At 36.6% G+C, this 21,579-nt stretch overlaps 2 protein-coding genes across 2 annotated transcripts; one reads left to right on the top strand and one right to left on the bottom strand.

Moving 5' to 3' along the window:
* Positions 1-323: 323 nt before the first annotated feature.
* On the bottom strand, positions 324-2,140 carry LOC140808017 (1-aminocyclopropane-1-carboxylate synthase 3-like). The gene is made up of 4 exons (XM_073165014.1): positions 1,994-2,140; positions 1,578-1,709; positions 1,331-1,491; positions 324-1,221 (listed from the first exon to the last, which is right to left on the bottom strand). The coding sequence occupies exons 1-4, from the start codon at positions 2,138-2,140 to the stop codon at positions 339-341; spliced, it is 1,323 nt and encodes a 440-aa protein (XP_073021115.1). The 3' UTR covers positions 324-338.
* Positions 2,141-9,893: 7,753 nt separating this feature from the next.
* LOC140808280 (uncharacterized) lies at positions 9,894-12,138 on the top strand. The gene is made up of 3 exons (XM_073165353.1): positions 9,894-10,513; positions 10,592-10,678; positions 11,672-12,138. The coding sequence occupies exons 1-3, from the start codon at positions 10,097-10,099 to the stop codon at positions 11,816-11,818; spliced, it is 651 nt and encodes a 216-aa protein (XP_073021454.1). The 5' UTR covers positions 9,894-10,096; the 3' UTR covers positions 11,819-12,138.
* Positions 12,139-21,579: the final 9,441 nt, after the last annotated feature.

A 21,579-nucleotide genomic window follows, 5' to 3' on the forward strand; every position in this document is an offset into this window, starting at 1 on the left:
GATAAACATTGAGTTAACGCATTAGTCTAAGTCATGAATCACTTTACGTCTCATCATATATATATATATATATATATATATATATATATATATATATATATATATATATATATATATATATATAAATTGACTACATTAATTAATTTCACCTATATACATATTTCACATATTAAAATAACAAGTACAATATCTCCCAAACTGTACATATAGATTACAACACACAAATATAATTTTTTTTGAACATATTGGACAAGTTAATTATGCACAAAAGTAGATATCGAGGAATGAATATTCACACTCCTAATATAAAAGTACCTCTGAAGAAACTATACTAACAGCTAGTTAATCATTAGTTGCAGTGCCCTGGAATTGACCAAAGCCTGGATCCGTCCCACCGCAATTTCAAGTGTTTCCTTAGCCATATTTGCAAAACAAACACGGAACCAGCCAGGTTCCACGCAATGACACGAAGATCCTGGAGAAACATTCAGCAAATATTCACCAATCATTTCCCTCCACAGATTCATTTCTGCTTCAAATGTATCCGACTTCAACAGAGATCGCATATCCACCCAGCAAAATAATCCAGAGTTGCTCTTTAAACACGGGATACCGACTTTTTTCAACCCAGAAACCAGCATTTTATGTCTGTTTTTCAATCTCCTGCGGTTCTCTTTCACATAATTCCGTATAAATTTCTTATCAGCCAGAATCTTGGACAGTAAAAATTGGCTTTGTGAAGAAATAAGCCCAAAACTCGACATTTTAGTTGCTGCGGCTATTAAGGTATCATTATTTGAATAGATCATGCCGATTCTGAACCCTGGAAGTCCAAGATCCTTGGAAAGACTGGAAACGACATGAACCCGACTCCAAATCGATGCCCTCTTTGGGTCGAATTTCCTTATCTTTAGTGCTTCTATGATGCCTACGAATCTCGGTGAATCGAAAACGGTGCCTGTATATATTTCGTCGTTTACTATGTGGATGTTTTCGTTAATGGCGAAGTTGATTATCAGATTTAGTTCATTTAGAGTAAATGTGGTACCCAAGGGATTCGAAGGATTTGTGATAAAAATCCCTTTAACTTTTAGATGAAGATTTTGGGCTTGTTTATAGGCTTCTTCCAGAGAAGAAGCAGTGATTCTGAAGTCGTTTGAACTGTGGCAGTGTACAGGTATAATTTCAACCCCAGTTCTCCATTTCAGATCTCTATCAAACCTGGAAGAAAATAAACATTTCAAAGATTTACTATATTATATTGTAATTGAGAACTTGACACTGTATCAATAAAAAAGAAAACAAACGATCGATGTGTACGTTTACATACCCTGGATAATATGGTGTGGGGATTAAAAAAGCTTCACCAGGTTCGGCCAAGCAAAACATGAGAGTTTCGTTCGCGGAAGTTGCCCCGGCTGTGAGTACGACCTTGTTGGGATCAAATTTTACTTTGTTTTGTCTGATCTCAGACATGTACTCTACTAGCTCCTGCAAGGTAAGAGTAGAAAATGATCATTTTTTGTATGTATGTGTATACACTCACACACTAGCACTAGCATTTAAACCAGATTTACTTTCTTAAATGCTGGCAAACCATGATAATCTTGGAAAAGAGCCAACTCCCTGAATATGGATCCTCCCGTTTTCTTGAATCCGCTGATTTCCTGGTTTCTTGCAATCCAAGATTCCAGAAGATCAAAAGAAAGCTGCACAAAAAACCTTTAACGTAACTTTGATGTAGCATACATGCATTTAATTAATGATAATAGCTAGCCTTTAACTAATTCTCAACATGCATGCCTGTATATGCAAATTAATTAAACACTCTTAGCTAATAAATCTATTCGAAACTTTCTCATAACATTTGTCTATATCGTCTTCCAACTTTTATTTGTAATGTTCACAAAAACCTGGCCGCCATCGAACCATTTAACCAAGTACGTACAGCACACTTTTATTTCTTTAAATGCATGTAATGTAATGTAGATACCTGATTTTCGGCCAAGCCCATCTGGATAATTCCAGACTGATTTCGAATCGGATCAAATGGATTCTTCTCGTACTCTTGCCATCCTAAGAAGTAAGAAGAGTCTTGGCCATGTGACTTGCATGTAGCTTTCTTAGACAACATTTTCATGGATATATATCTCTTTAGAAGAACTTAAAATTATATGATATCCAGACACATATACTAGGGTTCGAAATGCATGTGTATTTATAGAGGATCACATTAAGACATGTGACCGACAATGTGTATTGCACGGTACTGGGACGGTGCTCGCTTTTGTTTGCTAGTTAGTATTTTATTTTCTCAATTGACCACAAGACATCCGTTTATTTTCTTCAGTTGTTATTAGATGTTGGACCAATTCATGTATAACTACGCAATACACACACATTTATATCAATCAAGTTGAGTTGAACTCTAAGTGGATATCCAACAATTCACATTTTTTCTTAAACGTAAAGGAGTTCATGATTTTCGCAACATCGATGAATATACATCCACTTTATTCATTATTTCACGTCTCTCATTCTTTCATTGTGTGCATACTTGCCAGAATCATACTCTTCATCCTTAAATATTGTTCTTTTTCAAAAAGCTAGCCTTTAAATTTCCAAATCGGGGCCTTAAATAATTAAATAAATAGAGACATGATCATTTCAAGTGGAACTCAAAACTCGGCTCCTACATTAATAGTGTCTTTTACCGAAATGTGTCTATGCATTGAACTACACCAATAATGCAGCACTTACCATTATTAGTAAATTCAAAAAACTAATTTGCAATTAAAAGTCAGGTCAATTTATGCTACACTCGATGTAACAATTTCATTTTTTTTAATATAATGTACAACATGTTCAATTGATAATCTGAATTTAAAATAAAAATATATGAAGTCTGCAAGATGTTCAATTAAACATATTTTTTTAAATCATAAGGAAAATATTATTACACTTGTAACATTGACTCAGTCTTGCAAGTCGTAGACCAGATTTTTTTTACTTCAATATTACTGATTTCAACGTTAGCTCCAAATTAACTCATGTATGACTCTCTGTTAGTGGTGCGACCTAACAAAATATATAATATGATCAAGTGAGATAATTTTTATGGGAAAGAACAACAATGAATAACCCAGGATAAAATTTATAAAAATATTTTTTAAAAAATATGTAATTTTGTATTAATGTTTTTTTTTATTAATTGTAACCACTTCAGTCTTCATATAGTAATTTTTTTTTTCATGTATATGCATCATATATAGGTAGGTGAAACACTTTTTTTTTTTTAAAAAAAAAAAAAACTGGTTTCATTCATTTTGTAAAGGGATATTCTCCAAATATAATAACTCCCAGTCCTTGGGTTTATACAGAATTATTTCCACTGTGTCATCATTCCAAGCGTGCCATGTTACATTTTGAGATATATAGCTGAAGCCTATATTTTACATGATGTACATACATGTCTCCAAAATATAATTATTTTTTTATTGGCCTCGACTAATAAAACTTTCAACGTGCCTAAACTCAAAGTGAAAAGCTTAACGATATTTCGGAAGAAGGCAAAATAAAATAAAATTCGTCTATATATAATCACAAGTGTCACGCCCCGAGACCGGGGTTAGTCGACACCGGCGTTATCTCGCAATCACATAATTGCAAAACAACAAGCCTCGTAGTAGATCAAAATAACCAGTCTTTTTCATAGCCAATGATCGTCTTTACAATGCGATAGAAATAAAATGCGGAAGCGTAAATACATAATACTGAAATCGTAAATACATAATACTGAAATCATAAGACTGAATAATCAATCGATCACGAAATAGACTGCTCTTCACCATCCCCAAAAGTATTCTTGCTCCTCATCCTCAATTTGCTTCTCATTCTTATCTGGGAGGGGAGGTAAGGGGTGAGTATTTTGGGGGGAAATACTCAGTAAATGGGGGCCAATCGTGCACGAAAAATATCGAGGTTATACATATAAACGAATTATCACAATGTCAATATTTAGTATGTCGAAATAAAAGAAAACGGATACAGCACTGAAATCATCTCATTTTCGATGGTTTTTAACTGATCAGTCCCCTATATGTTACTCCTCTAAGGGGTGAGGCCAAAGGAACGGTTATTATAACCCACCGCATCAGGGCCTAAACAAAGATTTCAAAGTTCGGAATTTCCTTTACCATTTCTAAGTCGAATCATTACAGTGCTTAACAAATACTCAACATACTTTCAATGAACGAAATTTCCAAGAAAGGTTACATACGACGTAGAACGAATATATCATGCCGATATAATTTTCAAAGTCATAGCTATTTCGAAAATAGTAGTCAAGAACCCACTTATTTCGAATAATATATTTCGAAAATATTATGCCAATTGAAATAGTAGCAAAAACCACTTACAGTATTTCGATTGCTCAAAGAAACGTAAACACGAACGGCGAGATTGCGGCAGAGCTTCTAGAGGGCGAAGAGCTTCGAGACTACAGCGTTGCTAGAGAGGATTTCGAGAGTGGATGCCAATTCGAATGAGGAGCCCTCCTTTATATAGGCACAAGAAAACCTTCTACAAGGTAGGCTCCAGTCGCTCCCTGAATGACGCCGCGTTGATGGCTCCATGAATGACGCCGATGGCTTGATTTCGGCTGGAGTGATTTCGGCTGGTGCATGGAGTGATTTCGGCTGGTGCATGGTCTTCACAACAAGCACGTTAATTCCTCATTAGTTTAATAAGTCAGTAATTACTAGTTTGATTCAAATTATTCTTATATATTAATTCCTGTCATTTATATTTTACCATATATATATCAATCAAGTTCTACCAAAACCTGCATATATAGCTACCTAGCTAGGACTCTTGGTTTGAAAACAGTATGTATGGCAAACCTAGATCAGCAGCATCCGATCACTCAAAATTCAAACTAAACGGTACGTACAGAGCGAGTCAAGTCAATAAAAGTATGCATTATGTTTTGTAATTGCGTGTATATGGCCGGAAGCATGATGGGGAACACAAGTACATGCAATATCTATCAGCTTTTTGGCACAAGGGAACACAAAATTGAATGTTAGATCTAATAACTTGCATTTTTTTTTTGTCTTGTTTTAGTCTTTTAACACTAACTTGCATTTGTTTTTTCAATTTTTGTCATTTTCCACTTGAATGCTAAAGTCATCAATCCCATGAGAAACTACTAAAATCACAAAGAAAAAAACACAAGTTTGTGAACTAAATCGTTAATCGACCGATGACATGATGGAAAATATTATTCACCCTTTCAATCTCTATGTGCATGCATCAACATACCGTAACTGATCAATATAAATAAATATTTACTTTCCCTGAGTTGCCACAGCACCATTCTTTCCCGAAACAGGTGCATGAGCACATGCACGCTCACGCTTAAATAAATACTTATTTATATTTGGTAAATGAAATTTTCAAACTTCTCATGAATAAATATATATATATCCTGCACCGATCAATTTACGCTGATTTTTAGACTTTTAGAATTACTGTTAAACACAGTTTCTGTGTTGAAAAACTTGCGATCCTTGAGCTTGTTTTGGGTGCAGATCTGCAGCTAGGTGGCTGCTCAGTGTCCACAGTTTTGGCAAACTTTGAAATTTTTACACGCATTATTGGGTGTGCAGTACTATCATTTTGCACGGCATTCAGTTGAAAATCAAGACTCTGCTGCATATATTATTTGTGTTGTCACTTCCGGACGAAATATAATGGGAACTGTGTTGTTGAAATATATTTACCCCGCAATTCAAGAAAAGAATTAGGAGCGAATCCTCTACCTTCTCAGTTGAGTCTGTTGTATGGGATTTGTTTAATATATTTTACTTGATCAGTATGATTTGCATATTATTGTATTGATCAGTGAGTTTTGTAGTGTTAGTTCGAAGAAAATCTGAAATAAAATAATTAATTAACAGATGTTGTCCAGCATGCAATATTATTATAATATTGATCAACAACATTAATTAATAGTCAATGGTTATTAATTTGTAGATTTATTAAAATGTGGACATCACGTGGTGTGTGTGGCACTTTGGTACAAGAAGCAATTGCCTTGATTAATAATCTCACCGAATGGCTGATCAAAAGCGCCGGCCTGATCCAAAAAGACTCTTATTTTTATTTCTTAAAATAATTAATATTACATTGCTAAAACATTTTTTCTTGTTATCACGAAAATATATTTTAGAAAATAAATAAAAATGGTTAAAATTATTGATGAAGAAATAATTTGTCAATATTTTTTTGGGACTTAAATGTTATGTAACATGGTTTGCATGTTAGGCATAACTCCATTGTTGCTCCAAGTCAAGACAGCCCTAACCCTCCTCAGAATGCATGGAATTGGAATAAGTCTTGTCTACAAATATGCAAGAAAAACATTTTTTGTCTCCTAACTTATATGTTTTTTTATCATCTTACAAATCAATTTACAATTTTAATACGCTAATTTATATATATATATTAAATTTTAGTCTTTTTCCACTAACATGACACCGAAAAATATTAGTATGACGTCGGATTTGCTCACGCCAGCACGTCAATGCATAAAGACTGAAATTTTTAAAAAAAACATGCAAGATAGTTGACTAAAATTGTGAATTGATCGATAACATGATTTAAAATGAGAATATACAAGTTCCAACACAAAAAATGTTGTTATCGGTTACAAATATTTTTTTATATATTTTTTATTTGAATTTGATAAATAAGAAAAACAAAAATGGAACCAATTATTTGATCGATATGCGTACGAGGGAACAATAATTATTTTCACTTGCTAGCTAGTCGTAGTCGTGCCGATCCATTATCGAATTAAAGAACAGTCGTGGATGATCACAAACTTTTAAGGTTTTCTGGTCTTCAACTACTTTCTCATTTTGTCTATGAAAATAATATTTCATTGTCCTATGTCCAATAAATACGAGTAAAAACTTAAATTGAGGATTAATTACTTGGTTTTTGTTCTTTTTCATCTTAATATATAAGAATTAAAACATATGTCCATTTAGGAATTTAATATAAACATAGTATGCAACAACATGACAAATATTTTTGAGGATTCATGTCTACAGATTAATTTGTGGACTATATATACTGTAAACTTTTAGTTTGAAGCTATACAAACCATTATCTATTCATATCACGGTCACATTTTTCTTTTCATTTTTACTTTTCTCTATGATATTTTTTGATATCTTATAAAATTTCGATTTTTTGGGGAAACATTTGAATTTTGTTTTGGTGGATTATATGGGGGAGCATATTTTAAGTAACAATTTGTTATTGGAAATAAATAAAATAGAGAAATATTATATGTACAATGAGGGTTACATTACATACACGATTACAGTTGCTTTTAAGATTACAAAATTATCCCAATAATTTTTTAAATTAAAGTGAATTTGAGGTAATTTGGTAATCTCAAAAGTAATGTGTAGTCGTACGTGTAACTTTCATTGTACATATAACATAACTTTAAGAAATACTGCGAAAATAGAGAATTTTACAATGTAGAGCAGAAAACAGTAATAACTGAAGCTGCATCAAGAAACTCAAAATTTTATAATTGGCAGCTTTTCGAGTTGTCTAATTTACTTGCCAACTGCCCAATCTAATCTATTCAGCAACAAACCCAGAGGAGTATTATTGTGCAATAATCCTATAGATTTTTTGAATAAAAGAATATGAATATGAACATTTAGTGAAATCAACTACATTTTCAGATGTTTCTTCTCTCCGACAGTTTTAAGAAGCATCTTCCCCAAAGTATATTCATTTACACACCATTTACTTACCGAATTGAAGCGTTGAAAAGTTATAGATTTATGTTCCTCGGCTAAGACATCAACGGTACGAATTGAGATGGAAAATATGGCAGTTTGAAGTATAAGAACTCTTCACAGCAGCTTGCTCGAACTTCATGATCACAGCTTCATTTTCCTCTAAGCTCGTTTGAACAAAATATCTGATCCACCAAATCGAGCTCCGCAACTTGGCCTATCAGAAAAATCATTCCACATTGGCACAACTGGTGTTTTAGTGTGAAACTCAAAAATCCAAGCAGAGCGCTGCGAAAGTTACTGGAACGGTACGTAGAAGCCAACGTTATTGATAGGCTCGTAATAGTTTGTATTTTGTTGTCATGCATGTATCTCATTGTTACTATTTTCAACGTGCTTAATTGATACATTTTTGTGTGATTTTATTATAAGAGGAAGTTTTATGCTTTTGCGATAAATTTGGGGTGAAAAGAGTGATTTTATATCATAATTAAAGTTGTCGATATGATATTAGTGGAAGACTTAAAGCATGGCGATCGATAATGATGGTCCTTTATTCGACAGTAAGTGTGGCGATCGATAATGATGGTCCTGAAACGAGTTGGGAGAAAATCAAGTAATTGTCAAATATTGAACTTTTTACCAAATGTTGAAACCAATTTAAAAGAGTGCATGGTTTCAGTGGAAGGTAAATATATTGACTGTTTATTGGACTTCGTATCGAGCGGTGTGTTTGAATTGGTAGACAATTAACTTTTTAATTGTAAGTTGCAAAAGGGAGAGTGCAGGACACTTGTACAGGAAAACCAGAGGATTTGCATGGCTAGCAAACCATTATCATCACCTTCCACTCGACTGAAAATTTTATTCGCTCCAGTACCTATTAGGCAAACCATCAGCCATCAGTCAAACATGACATTTCAACAAATAAATTAAGTATAAAATCCTATCATGAGCCTCCAATCTGTCACGACCATCACAACCCAACAGTCTCCAGAGACGATCCCCAGTCCACAGGATGCAACAAGCACCAGCCCAAGTCCACCAGCGCCAAAGGGTTTTGTATATCGAAGGCATACACATGGGAAATTCAAAGCTGTAGATTAGATAGTCGTTGGAAATTATAGGATTTCCAGAATTTTCCTCTCGTTTGTTTTGTTTAAAATAAGAGTTTATCTCAATTGTTAGGGAGTTTTATCTTTTGATTTAGTTAGGAATTTTTATCCTTTAGGTTTCTTGGTCATCAAGACGATTGTTTATTCATTGGGAGCATTGGGAATGAAATAAAACAATCTGAATTTTGCTTCTATCAAATAGTTCAGAGATCGTGAAATTCTCTGCTGAACGAGCCTCAACCAACAATCATCCAAATAGCGAGAAGTGGACGAAAATCCCATCAACACATTAACACCATTGCAAGCGGAAATTTCTCTATGAATCGCCCATAACTAGATCTCTTGCTCGTGAACATAACACGATCATGAACAAAAAATTGTTGGATTCAATGTGATCCAAGTATAGTAACAAGCATAGCGTATAAACTTAGAGCCGAAAGGCGAAATGTGAAAAATATGATGAAAATTCTCTATCAGCTGATGCATATAGTTGAAGACGAATAAATTTGTGACATTCAATCGTCATCTGTGATAACATGCTTTACAAGCACTCCCGAGTAAGCCTTGATACATCCCTCACTCCCTCAGGTATGACAAAGATTCCATAATATGGCTCAGGTAGGACAAGAATCCTACAAGACTGAACTAAATTAATCTAACTCTAAATTATCTAACCTTCGATAATCCATCTAAAAAATCCAAGTTGCAAATAATAAGAATTGACCAACAACAAAAAGAAAAATAATCCATTTGTACCATGAAATAATTAATTATACATAATCCTAAATCCGATACAAACAGCTAAAACTTCTTTGAATAAAGAACCTGTTTTTACATGCATTAATAAAAAAAGATTGTTTTTTTAAGATTATTTGTGTGTGAATTATTATTGGTTTGAATAATTTCCCCCAAAATTCTCCCACAACCACCACACACAAATCCAATTTCTTCATATAATCAAGAAAATGTTCCAGGCATAAAATATTTCCAAAATTTCATGAAGAATTCTGTACTTCGAGAAATGCAAGTTGTCAAACAATATATGTGTATTGATAATTTCGAGTTTATTTAATCTTTAGTTTTAAAAAACAATCTTTGTTTTATGAAAAAAAATTGAATAAACAGACAATTCTGGTAAGCACATACTTTGCAGCAATGGAGTTATTCAAATCGTCGAACGCTGGTCGATGGAGTGAAGCCCTCTCTTCGTACGAAACCCTGATCAAATCTCACCCAAAGCCCAATCTCATTTCCCTCGATCATTTCTACCGCAATGACCTCCCAAATCTTCTCCACCACAGGAACCCTAATCCCTATATCACTGCCGATGAGCTCTCCAAGCTCATGCAATGGAAACTCACCCGTGGAAAGTGGAGGCCACGTTTGTTAGCCTTTGTCTCCTCTCTAAGCGACGACGTCGTTCGAGCCGCGTCCGGGAAGGCGTTCGATTCATTGCCTGACGTTGCCAAGGCTGTCTCTGAGTTAACTGTGTTGAAGGGCGTCGGCCCCGCCACTGCCTCCGCTGTTCTCGCTGCCTACTCTCCGGATGTTGCGCCTTTCATGTCCGATGAGGTGTGTAAAATTCGAAGTTCAATTATTGAAATATTTTTTTACTTATATGCTTTTTTTAATTGATGTGGTGGAAGCTAGGCAATGGAGGCAGCTGTCGGAGATGCAAAGGATTATTCGTTGAAGCGGTATTTGCAGTTCGTCGAGAAGATTCAAGCCAAAGCGGAGGTTAGTAATCCCGTTTGTGCTTATGCAACTTATCAGCTTGATGCCTGATTACTCTCTCACTTAAAACACTGCAGTAGGAAGTTTCAATGACCTCTGGCTCGATAATATTTCATGCCCAGTGGTTCTTCTACATCTTTGGGGTTATGAATTCATTGCACTTATATTTTTTTGGTTCCTCTACTTCTTTCTTCATTTGCTTGGATCCATAGTGTTGATGCGAACACTTCACTCTATAGTATCATAGTGGAGTGACGTTTCCAGCTTAGTAATGGCTATTTTCGTAACACATCCAATTACATTTCATCAAAAATCATTTTCACCCTTGGAGTTCTCCAACCTTTTCTTGCTAAGTTTCCTCATATTTCCCACGAGCCTATAAGAAAAAGTTGCTTCAAAACTGAACCTGGTAATAAGACTTGAAATTTAGCACGAGCCTTAGAGTGAGAAAGTTGCCTTACAAACCTCTGAGTGGGTTTTGGAATTCAGATAAATCTAATTGTTGGAAATACGAGGTCCAATGGTACATATATTATTTTAGCTATACCTCTTGTAATCTGTTACATTCTGCTTCACATATTCATTTTCTGATGTTGTGTGGCAATGATACATCATGTTTTGAAAATTGTTGACGAGTCGGAATCCTGTAGTCTTGACATTTTCTCCGCTTTAGTAGTGAGTAGCTCATGATTTATTATCCTAACAAGCATATCCAGGAAATCAGTTCCATTATATAATGTGATGTGGCTATGCACTTGAAATAGTATTTCGCTGTCTCTATGTTGTGCTGATGTGAGCTTGCTTCTCAAGATTTGGTTGTCTATGTTACATTGGAACAAACGCTCACCCTAGAATACATCACAGGACGTGTGGGTCAATCGTGAATTTTACATGTTCTAATGCATATAGCTGCATATGCTCCATGGCTAATTCTTTCAGTGTATCATGAACTAAATTGTTAGTATTAATGCACCACTTTGCTTAAAGTGATCCCAGGAATTGTCGACACTAAAGGAACCATTCACTCCATCAGATGTTGAAAGGGCTTTATGGGCTGCTGCTATGGGTTCCAAATCAAATACCTCGTCATCAAAAACAGATGAGGTTAAGTTGGACAAGAAATCCAAAAGAAAGAGAAAATAGTGACTAACTTGTATTTTAACCAAATACAAACAGTGTTGCCTGTAGGTTGTAGGTGTATCTTTGTGGAACGGGACCAGGCATACATGTTTTGTTTTTTGTTGTATGTATTGGCCATGGGGAGTTTTCTAATATACTTGCATTTGCAACCTATTACTATCAGTAATCTTCAATATCAGTAAATATGTTATTACCTATCTATGTGGCATATCGTGCCCTCGAGTATCTGTACTTACATTTATTTTGGATCGGTAATGGGTGAATAACTCGAAAAATATTGTGATAATTTTGAATAACGTTAACAATTATTATGGTTTATAAAATTATGTATGTTTTTTTTTGTTTTTTGCTGAAAATGTATATGGGATGCTTCCCAGTTTACTGGTGCGACAGCTACTGTTTCTGTTGGTTTCATTTTCCCTTCTGCAATTTACCACAGGTGAGTAGAAGTTGCAATCACAGTTTAAACTAATGGGATTTAGTTGGAAATCCTAACTTATGTTTATTAAAGTCCAGTGCTACAGTTTCCTTACTTTGTACGGTCCACAATCACCAACCTAAGTACTCCCACACTTTGTTATTTTGGGATTAGGCTGAGTTCCCAGCTTACCGAATGATACATGGATGCTCACGGAATCGCAACAAAAAATGGCAGAGTAGTTTCTTGGATCATGATATTCTTGGCTGTATCTTCCAGCGCTGTGGCCATCTGCAGTGATATATGCAATGTTGTTATTGATAGATAAGGAGCTGAAGCATATATTGCAGCTTTTTGTTTAAAAGTATGTTGGGTTACACTAGTCGTTGATCTCAAACTATGCCTGGAAGCCTGGGAAATTAAACGCCTGAACTATATGTATCGACCTCAGATAGAGCATAAATCTTGCCCTGCGTTCTCTCTGTTCCTGGTAAATCTTTACAGCTCTCGATTTTCCGATTCATTGTAAATGCATTTACTTCAAACATTGAAAGGGTGCTGCATCCAGATTTTAGTGATGTTGTAGACTCAATTTTGGAAATTTCACTAAATTTTGGCATTTGTCTGTCTTCAAAACAGCGGTTTTAGGTAAATATTTGATTGTTGATCCTTTATACAGATGACAGAACAGCTTAGCATAGCCTTTGAGAGGTGATTTGGTGCAAATTGTCTTGATCGATATATCGCAAATGCAGCATTGGGTTCTGCGTATGATTGGTTCATTATCCCGAGAGTTAGTCGGATTCGGCTTCTTAAATTCTTGTGTGTTTGAGATGGTATTCGAGTATGGTTAAATTTCAGTCTTTGCAAGTCTCTGGTTTTGGGACGGATTTCCTGGTTTTCTTCAAACACACTAGCCAAACTCCAGGTATTAACAAACTGATTCACGAATATAAAACAAACAAAAATGAAAGTCCGAAGCATTCTCAATATTAGATTCGAATGTTTTGTTTGGACAAAATTAAATTAGTCACGAGAGGGACTCTGTGAATTGGGAGCCGACGGTTTATCGAATCAATGGACAACAAAAAGTACATGTGACCATATTTTAAAACATCCACTAGGCCTGATGTTTTTTTCCTTGTGAAAACTTTATGACGAAAGATTTAATTAATATATATATATACCACCACACAAAGTTGACTGACAGTCCCACTAAAAGACCTCTCAGGACTACTAAAATTTAAGCAGCGTCAATTTTAAAACCATAAGGAAAAAAAAAAATCCTTCCTGATAATAATAAGCAAACGCCAAACGATTCTTGTACATAAAATTATTATACACAGGTCCAACAAGAATGGTTGTATCCTCTCACAAAAGAATAATTTTTTTTAAAAAAAGAAATTAGTTAATATTTGACATTTTTATTACAGTTACGAAATCGAGCCTGGTTCGGGGGGTGTGTATTATAATTATAAATTACATACGCTTACTGACTACTATGTCATCATCAGTTAGAGACAAAAAGCACAACATTGACAATTGAGTTTCGTTTGGCTTCTCTCGCACGTTCTCACAATTTGTGAATTTACCAAATTAGACATAGAAATGGAAGATGGCCAATCCGTCGCTGCCAGAGTTCGAGACATCACCTTAAATTACGCAAAACTCGTATTTGTCTGTTTCCATGTTACTTCGTTGTCCACTTTTCACAAATCACAATCTTGAATGTATTATTACTCAATTAAAAACAAACTTTTTGGCAAACAATCCATCGAAAATTTTCTTCTCGTACTAAAAAAGGAATATGTCAGGTAATGTGAATATTTAGATTGCTTTTGGAAGGACGGGTTAAGTTATGAATTTCATTTATAAATTTTAAATCTATTTAAATGTAATATTAATAATTATGATCTATTTGAAATGCTCCCAAAATCTTCAATTTACTCCAACCTAGAATCATTCTTTCTGATCAAATCTTTGCATTCAAACTCAATCTTAGTGTCTTTTGTTTTTCCCAAAATACTATTGCTTTATTTGATGAACATAGTATTGAACTTTTATCACTCTATGATATGTTGAAAAATTTTATTAAATGTATGGTTATTTCTGTTTATATACATATTGAAGAGTGAGTCTCATGTGAGATCATCTCACAGATTTGATGTGGGGGCCCGTGCTCCTGATTAATATTTAATTACCAAACAGCAGGATTTATTAATGTAAACAGCGAAAGCGATTAAAAATATTCCATTTTGGGCCTACAGAAATTTCGGCATGACCTATTCGTAAATAGGACATCCCAAAATTATCAAAACATCACAAACAACATTTATATACTCGAAATAAAGTCACAACATCAATCCACAAACCTATAGCCGCACTGGCCAGGACTAAACACATGCAGAGCCGGCAAGGCTCGATCACACAACTATCAATTCAAAACATCGTAAAACAACAGTACAGCTACACGAGGCATCTCCCCGGTAAATGTATGACTCCATATAATATACATATATATCTGGGAACTCTCAACCCTGACTCGACGACTGGGCACCTCTACCTGACGCTCCACCAGACGCGTCAAATCCTCCTGGATAACCTGCTATGGCATCAAAAACAACCACAGCATAAAAAGAAACGAGGGGTCAGGCCCCAGTACGACGAACCAGTAAAATTATGACAATTATAACTGACGTGAAATAAAATCAAGTAACATGTCATAATATGCAATGCAATGCGTGTCGGTAACAATGAAATAACGGATACCAAAACGGAGTCCAATAAAACACATCAGCAACAGAAACAGTGGCCACCCGTGCCAGGAATGCAGCATCAAATCGCCGCTCGTCCATGCACGTAGCATCGGGAATGCGAGTAGCTAAGTCGCTCGTCCCTAGCTGTCATCTGGGAATGTGGTTAATCCTAACCCACTCGTCCCTCTGATGACTCAAAGTATCTCAACAGAATCAACATAATAATAGCAATCAACGGAGTCAAGGCTCGAAATGCTATGCCATAACATATATGCATGAATGCAATCACGTTATTCACAGAAGCATATAAAGCACGCCTCAACTCATTACAAAATACTTAACGTCATTCCACATCATTATAGACGTCATAAGGAAACGGTTCATGCGTACCTCAAGCGATGTTTAATTTACCACAAAATATCTTAATTATTTCCTGAAAACTCCAATCCTGTGGCAAATAATACATTTCATATCAAGTCCAATTTATTTTTCCAATATTCACTAATTTAGCCTAAAATTCCAAGAATTCATAATTTAGGCTTTAATATTTCTAAAATTAATATACGACAATTCTAGAGCATCTAAACACCTAATTATTGAACACTAAAATTCGAAAATCCAATTACATAACTCTGAATTTTCGAAATTAATCCAATTAAATTCCAAAACTCTGGTAGATACCTCTAATCGGCTCAATTCTTGTACCTACAATCAATAATACAACATATATTAATTATTGGAACTCAATTGAATTAAAATCCCCAAAATTCGAAACCCTAAAATCATAATTATACCTCTGAAATTTCGAATATCACTCAAACTTCAGATTCAAGCTTCACCCAGCATAACCCGAGATTTCTTTCAACTTTTCCGGCGAAAACAGCGACGGTTCTCCGACGGGATTTTCGGGGCTCGCGATTTTCTTAGCAAAATGGATATCAATGCGTAGCCCTTGTCGAGAGGATTCCGAAACTATGCTTACTTTAATTTTTGGACAAACGGAACGGCAAAAATCGAGGAACAAAGTTTCGAAATTGTTGAAAGAAAGAAAACGAAGCTTCAGCCGATGGAGAGAGAGTGATGAAGATTATCATTTCAATGTATTTTATTTATTTAATTAATAAAACAAATGGGCTGGGCTTGAAACAAATGGGATGGGCTGGGCTCTCACATTCTCCCCTACTAATAAAAGATTTCGTCCTCGGAATCTAGCATACACATCATTTATACAAAAGCGGTTTATAAATATTCACCACTGATAGTACATAGGGAAATCAGAATACATGGAATAATTTATTACATTTTCAAACAAATGAGGCCATTCCTGACGCATCTTAGCCTCTAATTCCCATGTAGCTTCTTCTCTCCCATGTCTACTCCATTGCACCATAACCAGCGGAATCATCTTATTCCTAAGTTGCTTCTCTTTACGATCAAGGATTTGCACTGGATGCTCAACATAGCTAAGAGAATTATCTAACTCCACCTCATCAGTCCTCAAAACATGAGAAGGATCTGGCTCGTACTTTCGTAACATAGATACATGAAACACATCATGTATCGCAGACAAACTCTGCGGCAAGTCCAAACGATAAGCCAACGTGCCGATCCTCTCAACAATCGCATATGGACCAATATAACGTGGAGCTAGTTTCCCTTTGCGCCCAAATCTCATAGTACCACGAAACGGTGATACTTTCAAGAAAACCTGATCGCCAACCTGAAATTCTAAAGGTCTACGCCTTTTATTAGCATAGCTAGCTTGACGATCCTGCGCTGCTTTCATTCTTTTCCTGATCATTTCCACCTTCTCTTTCATTTCTTGTATGAATTCTGGTATTGCCATCTGTTTTTCTCCTACATCTTCCCAGCATATCGGAGATCTACATTTTCTACCATATAAGGCTTCAAATGGTGCCATTCCGATGGTTGCTTGGAAGCTGTTATTGTAAGAGAATTCCACAAGTGACAATGATTCCTGCCAACCACCACTAAAATCCATCACGACTGCTCGCAACATATCCTCGAGTGTCTGAATGGTCCTCTCTGACTGACCATCTGTCTGTGGGTGATATGCAGTACTCATCGCCAACTTTGAACCCAATGCTGATTGCAAACTGCCCCAAAACTTTGAGGCAAACCTGGGATCACGATCTGATACTATGGTTACAGGCACACCATGCAATCTCACTACATGATCGATGTACATTTTTGCCATTTTCGTATAAGTACAAGTACGATCATAAGGAATAAAATGGGCTGATTTAGATAATCTATCAACAATCACCCAAATCGCATCACAACCACGATTAGAACGAGGTAGGTGTGTCACAAAATCCATAGCAATGTGCTCCCAATTCCACTGTGGCACTTCAAGACTATGTAACATACCACCAGGTCTCATTCTCTCAGCTTTAACCTGTTGGCATGTCAAACATCTAGCCACAAAGTCAGAAATCTCTTTCTTCATACCTTCCCACCAGTAATGAGATTTCAAAATATGGTACATCTTTCTGATTCCAGGATGAACACTGTGCCGACTACAATGAGCTTCACGAAGTATAAATTCTTTCAAATCTATCAAATTCGGAACCACAAGTCTACCATGATAGCGCAGACATCCATCTGAAGCAACACTGAACTTGTCTGATTGACCTGTCTGAGTCAATTCTTTCAATCTATGAACATGTGGATCAGTTCTCTGTGCTGCTTTAATTTTAGAAACAATCTGTGGTTCAACTTGAATAGATGAAACTATAAAGTAGTCGCCCTTAGACTGATAAGTCCATCCTGAAGTTCCCAAATGCTCATAAACCTTTGAAATAGTCAAAGATGCCAACATTTTAGGCTGAACCTTTCTGCTCAAAGCATCTGCAACTTGATTCATTCGCCCTGGCTGGTACTGAATTTCACAATCAAAGTCCTTGAGCAATTCCAACCATCGACGCTGTCTCATATTCAAGTCAGACTGTGTGAAAAGATACTTCAGACTTTTGTGATCAGAATAAATCACAAATTGTTCTCCGTATAGATAATGACGCCATATCTTCAATGCAAACACAATGGCAGCTAACTCCAAATCATGAACTGGATATCGAGTCTCATGTGGCTTCAACTGACGAGATGCATATGCAATCACTCGCCCATTTTGCATCAAAACACAACCCAGTCCATTTAGAGAAGCATCTGTACAGACAACAAATCCACCTGAGCCTGAAGGCAAAGCTAGCACCGGAGATGTAGTCAACTTTTCTTTCAAAGTCCGAAAACTAGACTCACATTCTGCAGTCCACACAAAACGTCGATCTTTCTGTGTCAACTGGGTCATAGGCCTAGCTATTCGAGAAAATCCCTCAATGAAACGCCTATAATACCCAGCTAATCCCAAAAAGCTTCGAATTTCAGACACATTGGTTGGTTTAGGCCAATTGATAACAGCTTCAACTTTACTAGGATCAACAGATACTCCTTGTGCTGATATAACATGGCCCAAAAATAAAACTCTGTCCAACCAAAACTCACACTTAGAAAATTTGGCATACAACTGCGCTTCTCTAAGTGTTTGGAGAACTAGTGTCAAATGTTTTTCGTGCTCTTTCTTTGACTTGGAATAAATCAAGATGTCATCAATGAAAACGATAACGAATTTATCTATGAATTCCCGGAATACACGATTCATTAAATCCATAAACACCGCGGGAGCATTAGTCAAACCAAACGGCACGACTAGGAATTCATAGTGTCCATAACGTGTCCGAAACGCTGTCTTAGGAACATCTTCCTCTCGGACTCTGAGCTGATGATACCCGGAACGAAGATCAATCTTGGAATACACAGAAGTACCCTGCAACTGATCAAACAAGTCGTCAATACGCGGCAAAGGATACTTATTCTTCACAGTAGCCCGGTTCAACTGCCGATAATCGACGCACATTCTCATCGTTCCGTCTTTCTTCTTTACGAACAATACTGGAGCTCCCCAAGGTGACATACTTGGTCTGATATAACCTTTCTCCAGTAAATCCTGAAGCTGTTCTTTGAGCTCTTTCAACTCTGTCGGAGCTAAACGATATGGTGCTCTAGATATAGGATTTGTCCCTGGCATCAATTCAATGCTAAGATCTATTTCCCTTTGAGGCGGAAAACCCGGAATCTCATCAGGAAATACATCAGGAAAATCCTTGACAACGGGAATGTCTGAAACTTTCAATCGTTCTTCCCGTGTTGCATCAAGAGCATAGATCAAAAATCCTTCGTTGCCGATTGACAACAACCTGAACATTTCCATTGCAGATACTAATGGAATTCGAGACTGTGAATCATAACCATAAAAATTCCATTTGCTGCCATAATACGGTCTAAATCTGACAATTCCATGGAAACAGTCCACAGTAGCTCGATAATTTGTCAGTATATCCATACCGAGGATACAATCGAAATCAGACATGGCTAACTTGATTAGATTAGTTATCATAATATTATCCTCAAATCTAATCACACAATTTATGACTATCTCGCGAGACATCAAGTATACACCGGCAGGAGTAGCCACAGACACAGTATCCAACAACGGAATAGTAGCAATCTCATGCTCATCAACAAATGCAGCAGATAAAAATGAATGAGATGCTCCAGTGTCTATCAATATACGCGCAGGATAATCGAAAACATAGCAAATACCTGCAATCACTCCGCCTGGTGCATCCTGAGCCTGGTCCTGAGTCAACGCATGTACTCGAGCCTGCTGCGGCACTGGAAATTGCTGCTGAGGAGGACCTCGAGGTGGTGGATAGCCAGACTGCTGAAATGACTGTGCAGGAGCATATGGCTGGAAAGCTGGTCCTCGGGGAACTTGTCCAGACTGTTGTGGCTGAAATTGCTGTCTTTGTGCATTAGGACATACTCTGGCGAAATGTCCAACTTGACCACATATATAGCAAGACCCCTGGACTCCTATACACTGTGAACTAAAATGTTTTCCACCACAGCGGTCACAATACACAGCATTCGAAGACCCAACAACACTGCTCCCTCTAGTACTGCCTGAACTGGAGGAGCTGGACTGAGATCTCTTCTTAAATTGTTTACCTCTTGCTCTAAATCGTTGTTGCTTCGGTTGCTGGGATGACTGTTGAGGCTGATAAGGAGATAAACCCGCTGGCATCGGCATATGACTTCCAGATCCTTGAGAAGTAGATGCTGGAACTGGAACTGGAACTGGCCGTGATTCTCCTCTGAGCAAACTAGCCTCTATCTTCTTCGCCATTTCTACAGCTTGAACATATGTATTAGGCGATCCAGTCATCACCAAAGTATGAATAGTCCCTTGTAGCCCATGCAGGAAACGAGAAAGTTTGGACTGGTCATTTCTTGCAACGTGCGGCACATATGGCAATAGAGCAGAAAATTGAGAAGCATATTCAACAACCGTTTTATTTCCCTGCACCAATTGGTTGAACTCTTCTTCCTTGCCATAATAATAAGAAGGAGGTGCATATTCTTGGGTAAATTGAGTACGGAATACTTCCCAAGTAATGATTTGTCCAGATGCTTTCAGTGCTTCCTCTGCAGCTTCCCACCATAGTTGTGCTCGATCTTTTAACTGATAGATTGCCAGCTTCAATCTGACACTTTCGGTATATTCGAGCAAATTAAATAGATGGTTTATGCTTTTCAACCACCCGGATGCTTTTTCGCCATTTTCAGTGCCGAAGAATTTGGGAGGACGTAATTCTTGAAATTGAGAAATTATTAATTGCATCCCACCAACTTTTTGAGTCAACTGCTCGACTTCTTCCTCCACATTTCTAGCAACCTGGGCTGCAGGACGACCACGTCTACCCCTGACAATATCTTCAAGTCCTCGAACATTCTGGGCTTCTGACTCCTGGACAACTTCTTTTCCCTTTTTGCCTCTTCCTCCAGGTGCCATTCTATAAGACACAAGGATTTAAGATCAAGGCAAAATAACTTAATAAGCACAAAATAACCAAAGGAAAGCTGAAACTTAGTCTCGTAGCTAGTTATTAAACTAAGTCAAAACCTAATCAACAGTGCTAAACCAGGCTAATTCAAATAAATCACAGCACATAGTTCAAACAAGAGCAAATAGTCAAACACATACGCAATCATTTTATTTGTGTCTAGACTCAAGTGCCCTAGACTCTAATTCGAGCATATCCCAGTTACGCTCTGATACCAACTGTGGGGGCCCGTGCTCCTGATTAATATTTAATTACCAAACAGCAGGATTTATTAATGTAAACAGCGAAAGCGATTAAAAATATTCCATTTTGGGCCTACAGAAATTTCGGCATGACCTATTCGTAAATAGGACATCCCAAAATTATCAAAACATCACAAACAACATTTATATACTCGAAATAAAGTCACAACATCAATCCACAAACCTATAGCCGCACTGGCCAGGACTAAACACATGCAGAGCCGGCAAGGCTCGATCACACAACTATCAATTCAAAACATCGTAAAACAACAGTACAGCTACACGAGGCATCTCCCCGGTAAATGTATGACTCCATATAATATACATATATATCTGGGAACTCTCAACCCTGACTCGACGACTG

The sequence above is a fragment of the Primulina eburnea genome, chromosome 12, assembly GCF_022965805.1.
Source record: "Primulina eburnea isolate SZY01 chromosome 12, ASM2296580v1, whole genome shotgun sequence".
NCBI classification, from domain to species: domain Eukaryota; kingdom Viridiplantae; phylum Streptophyta; class Magnoliopsida; order Lamiales; family Gesneriaceae; genus Primulina; species Primulina eburnea.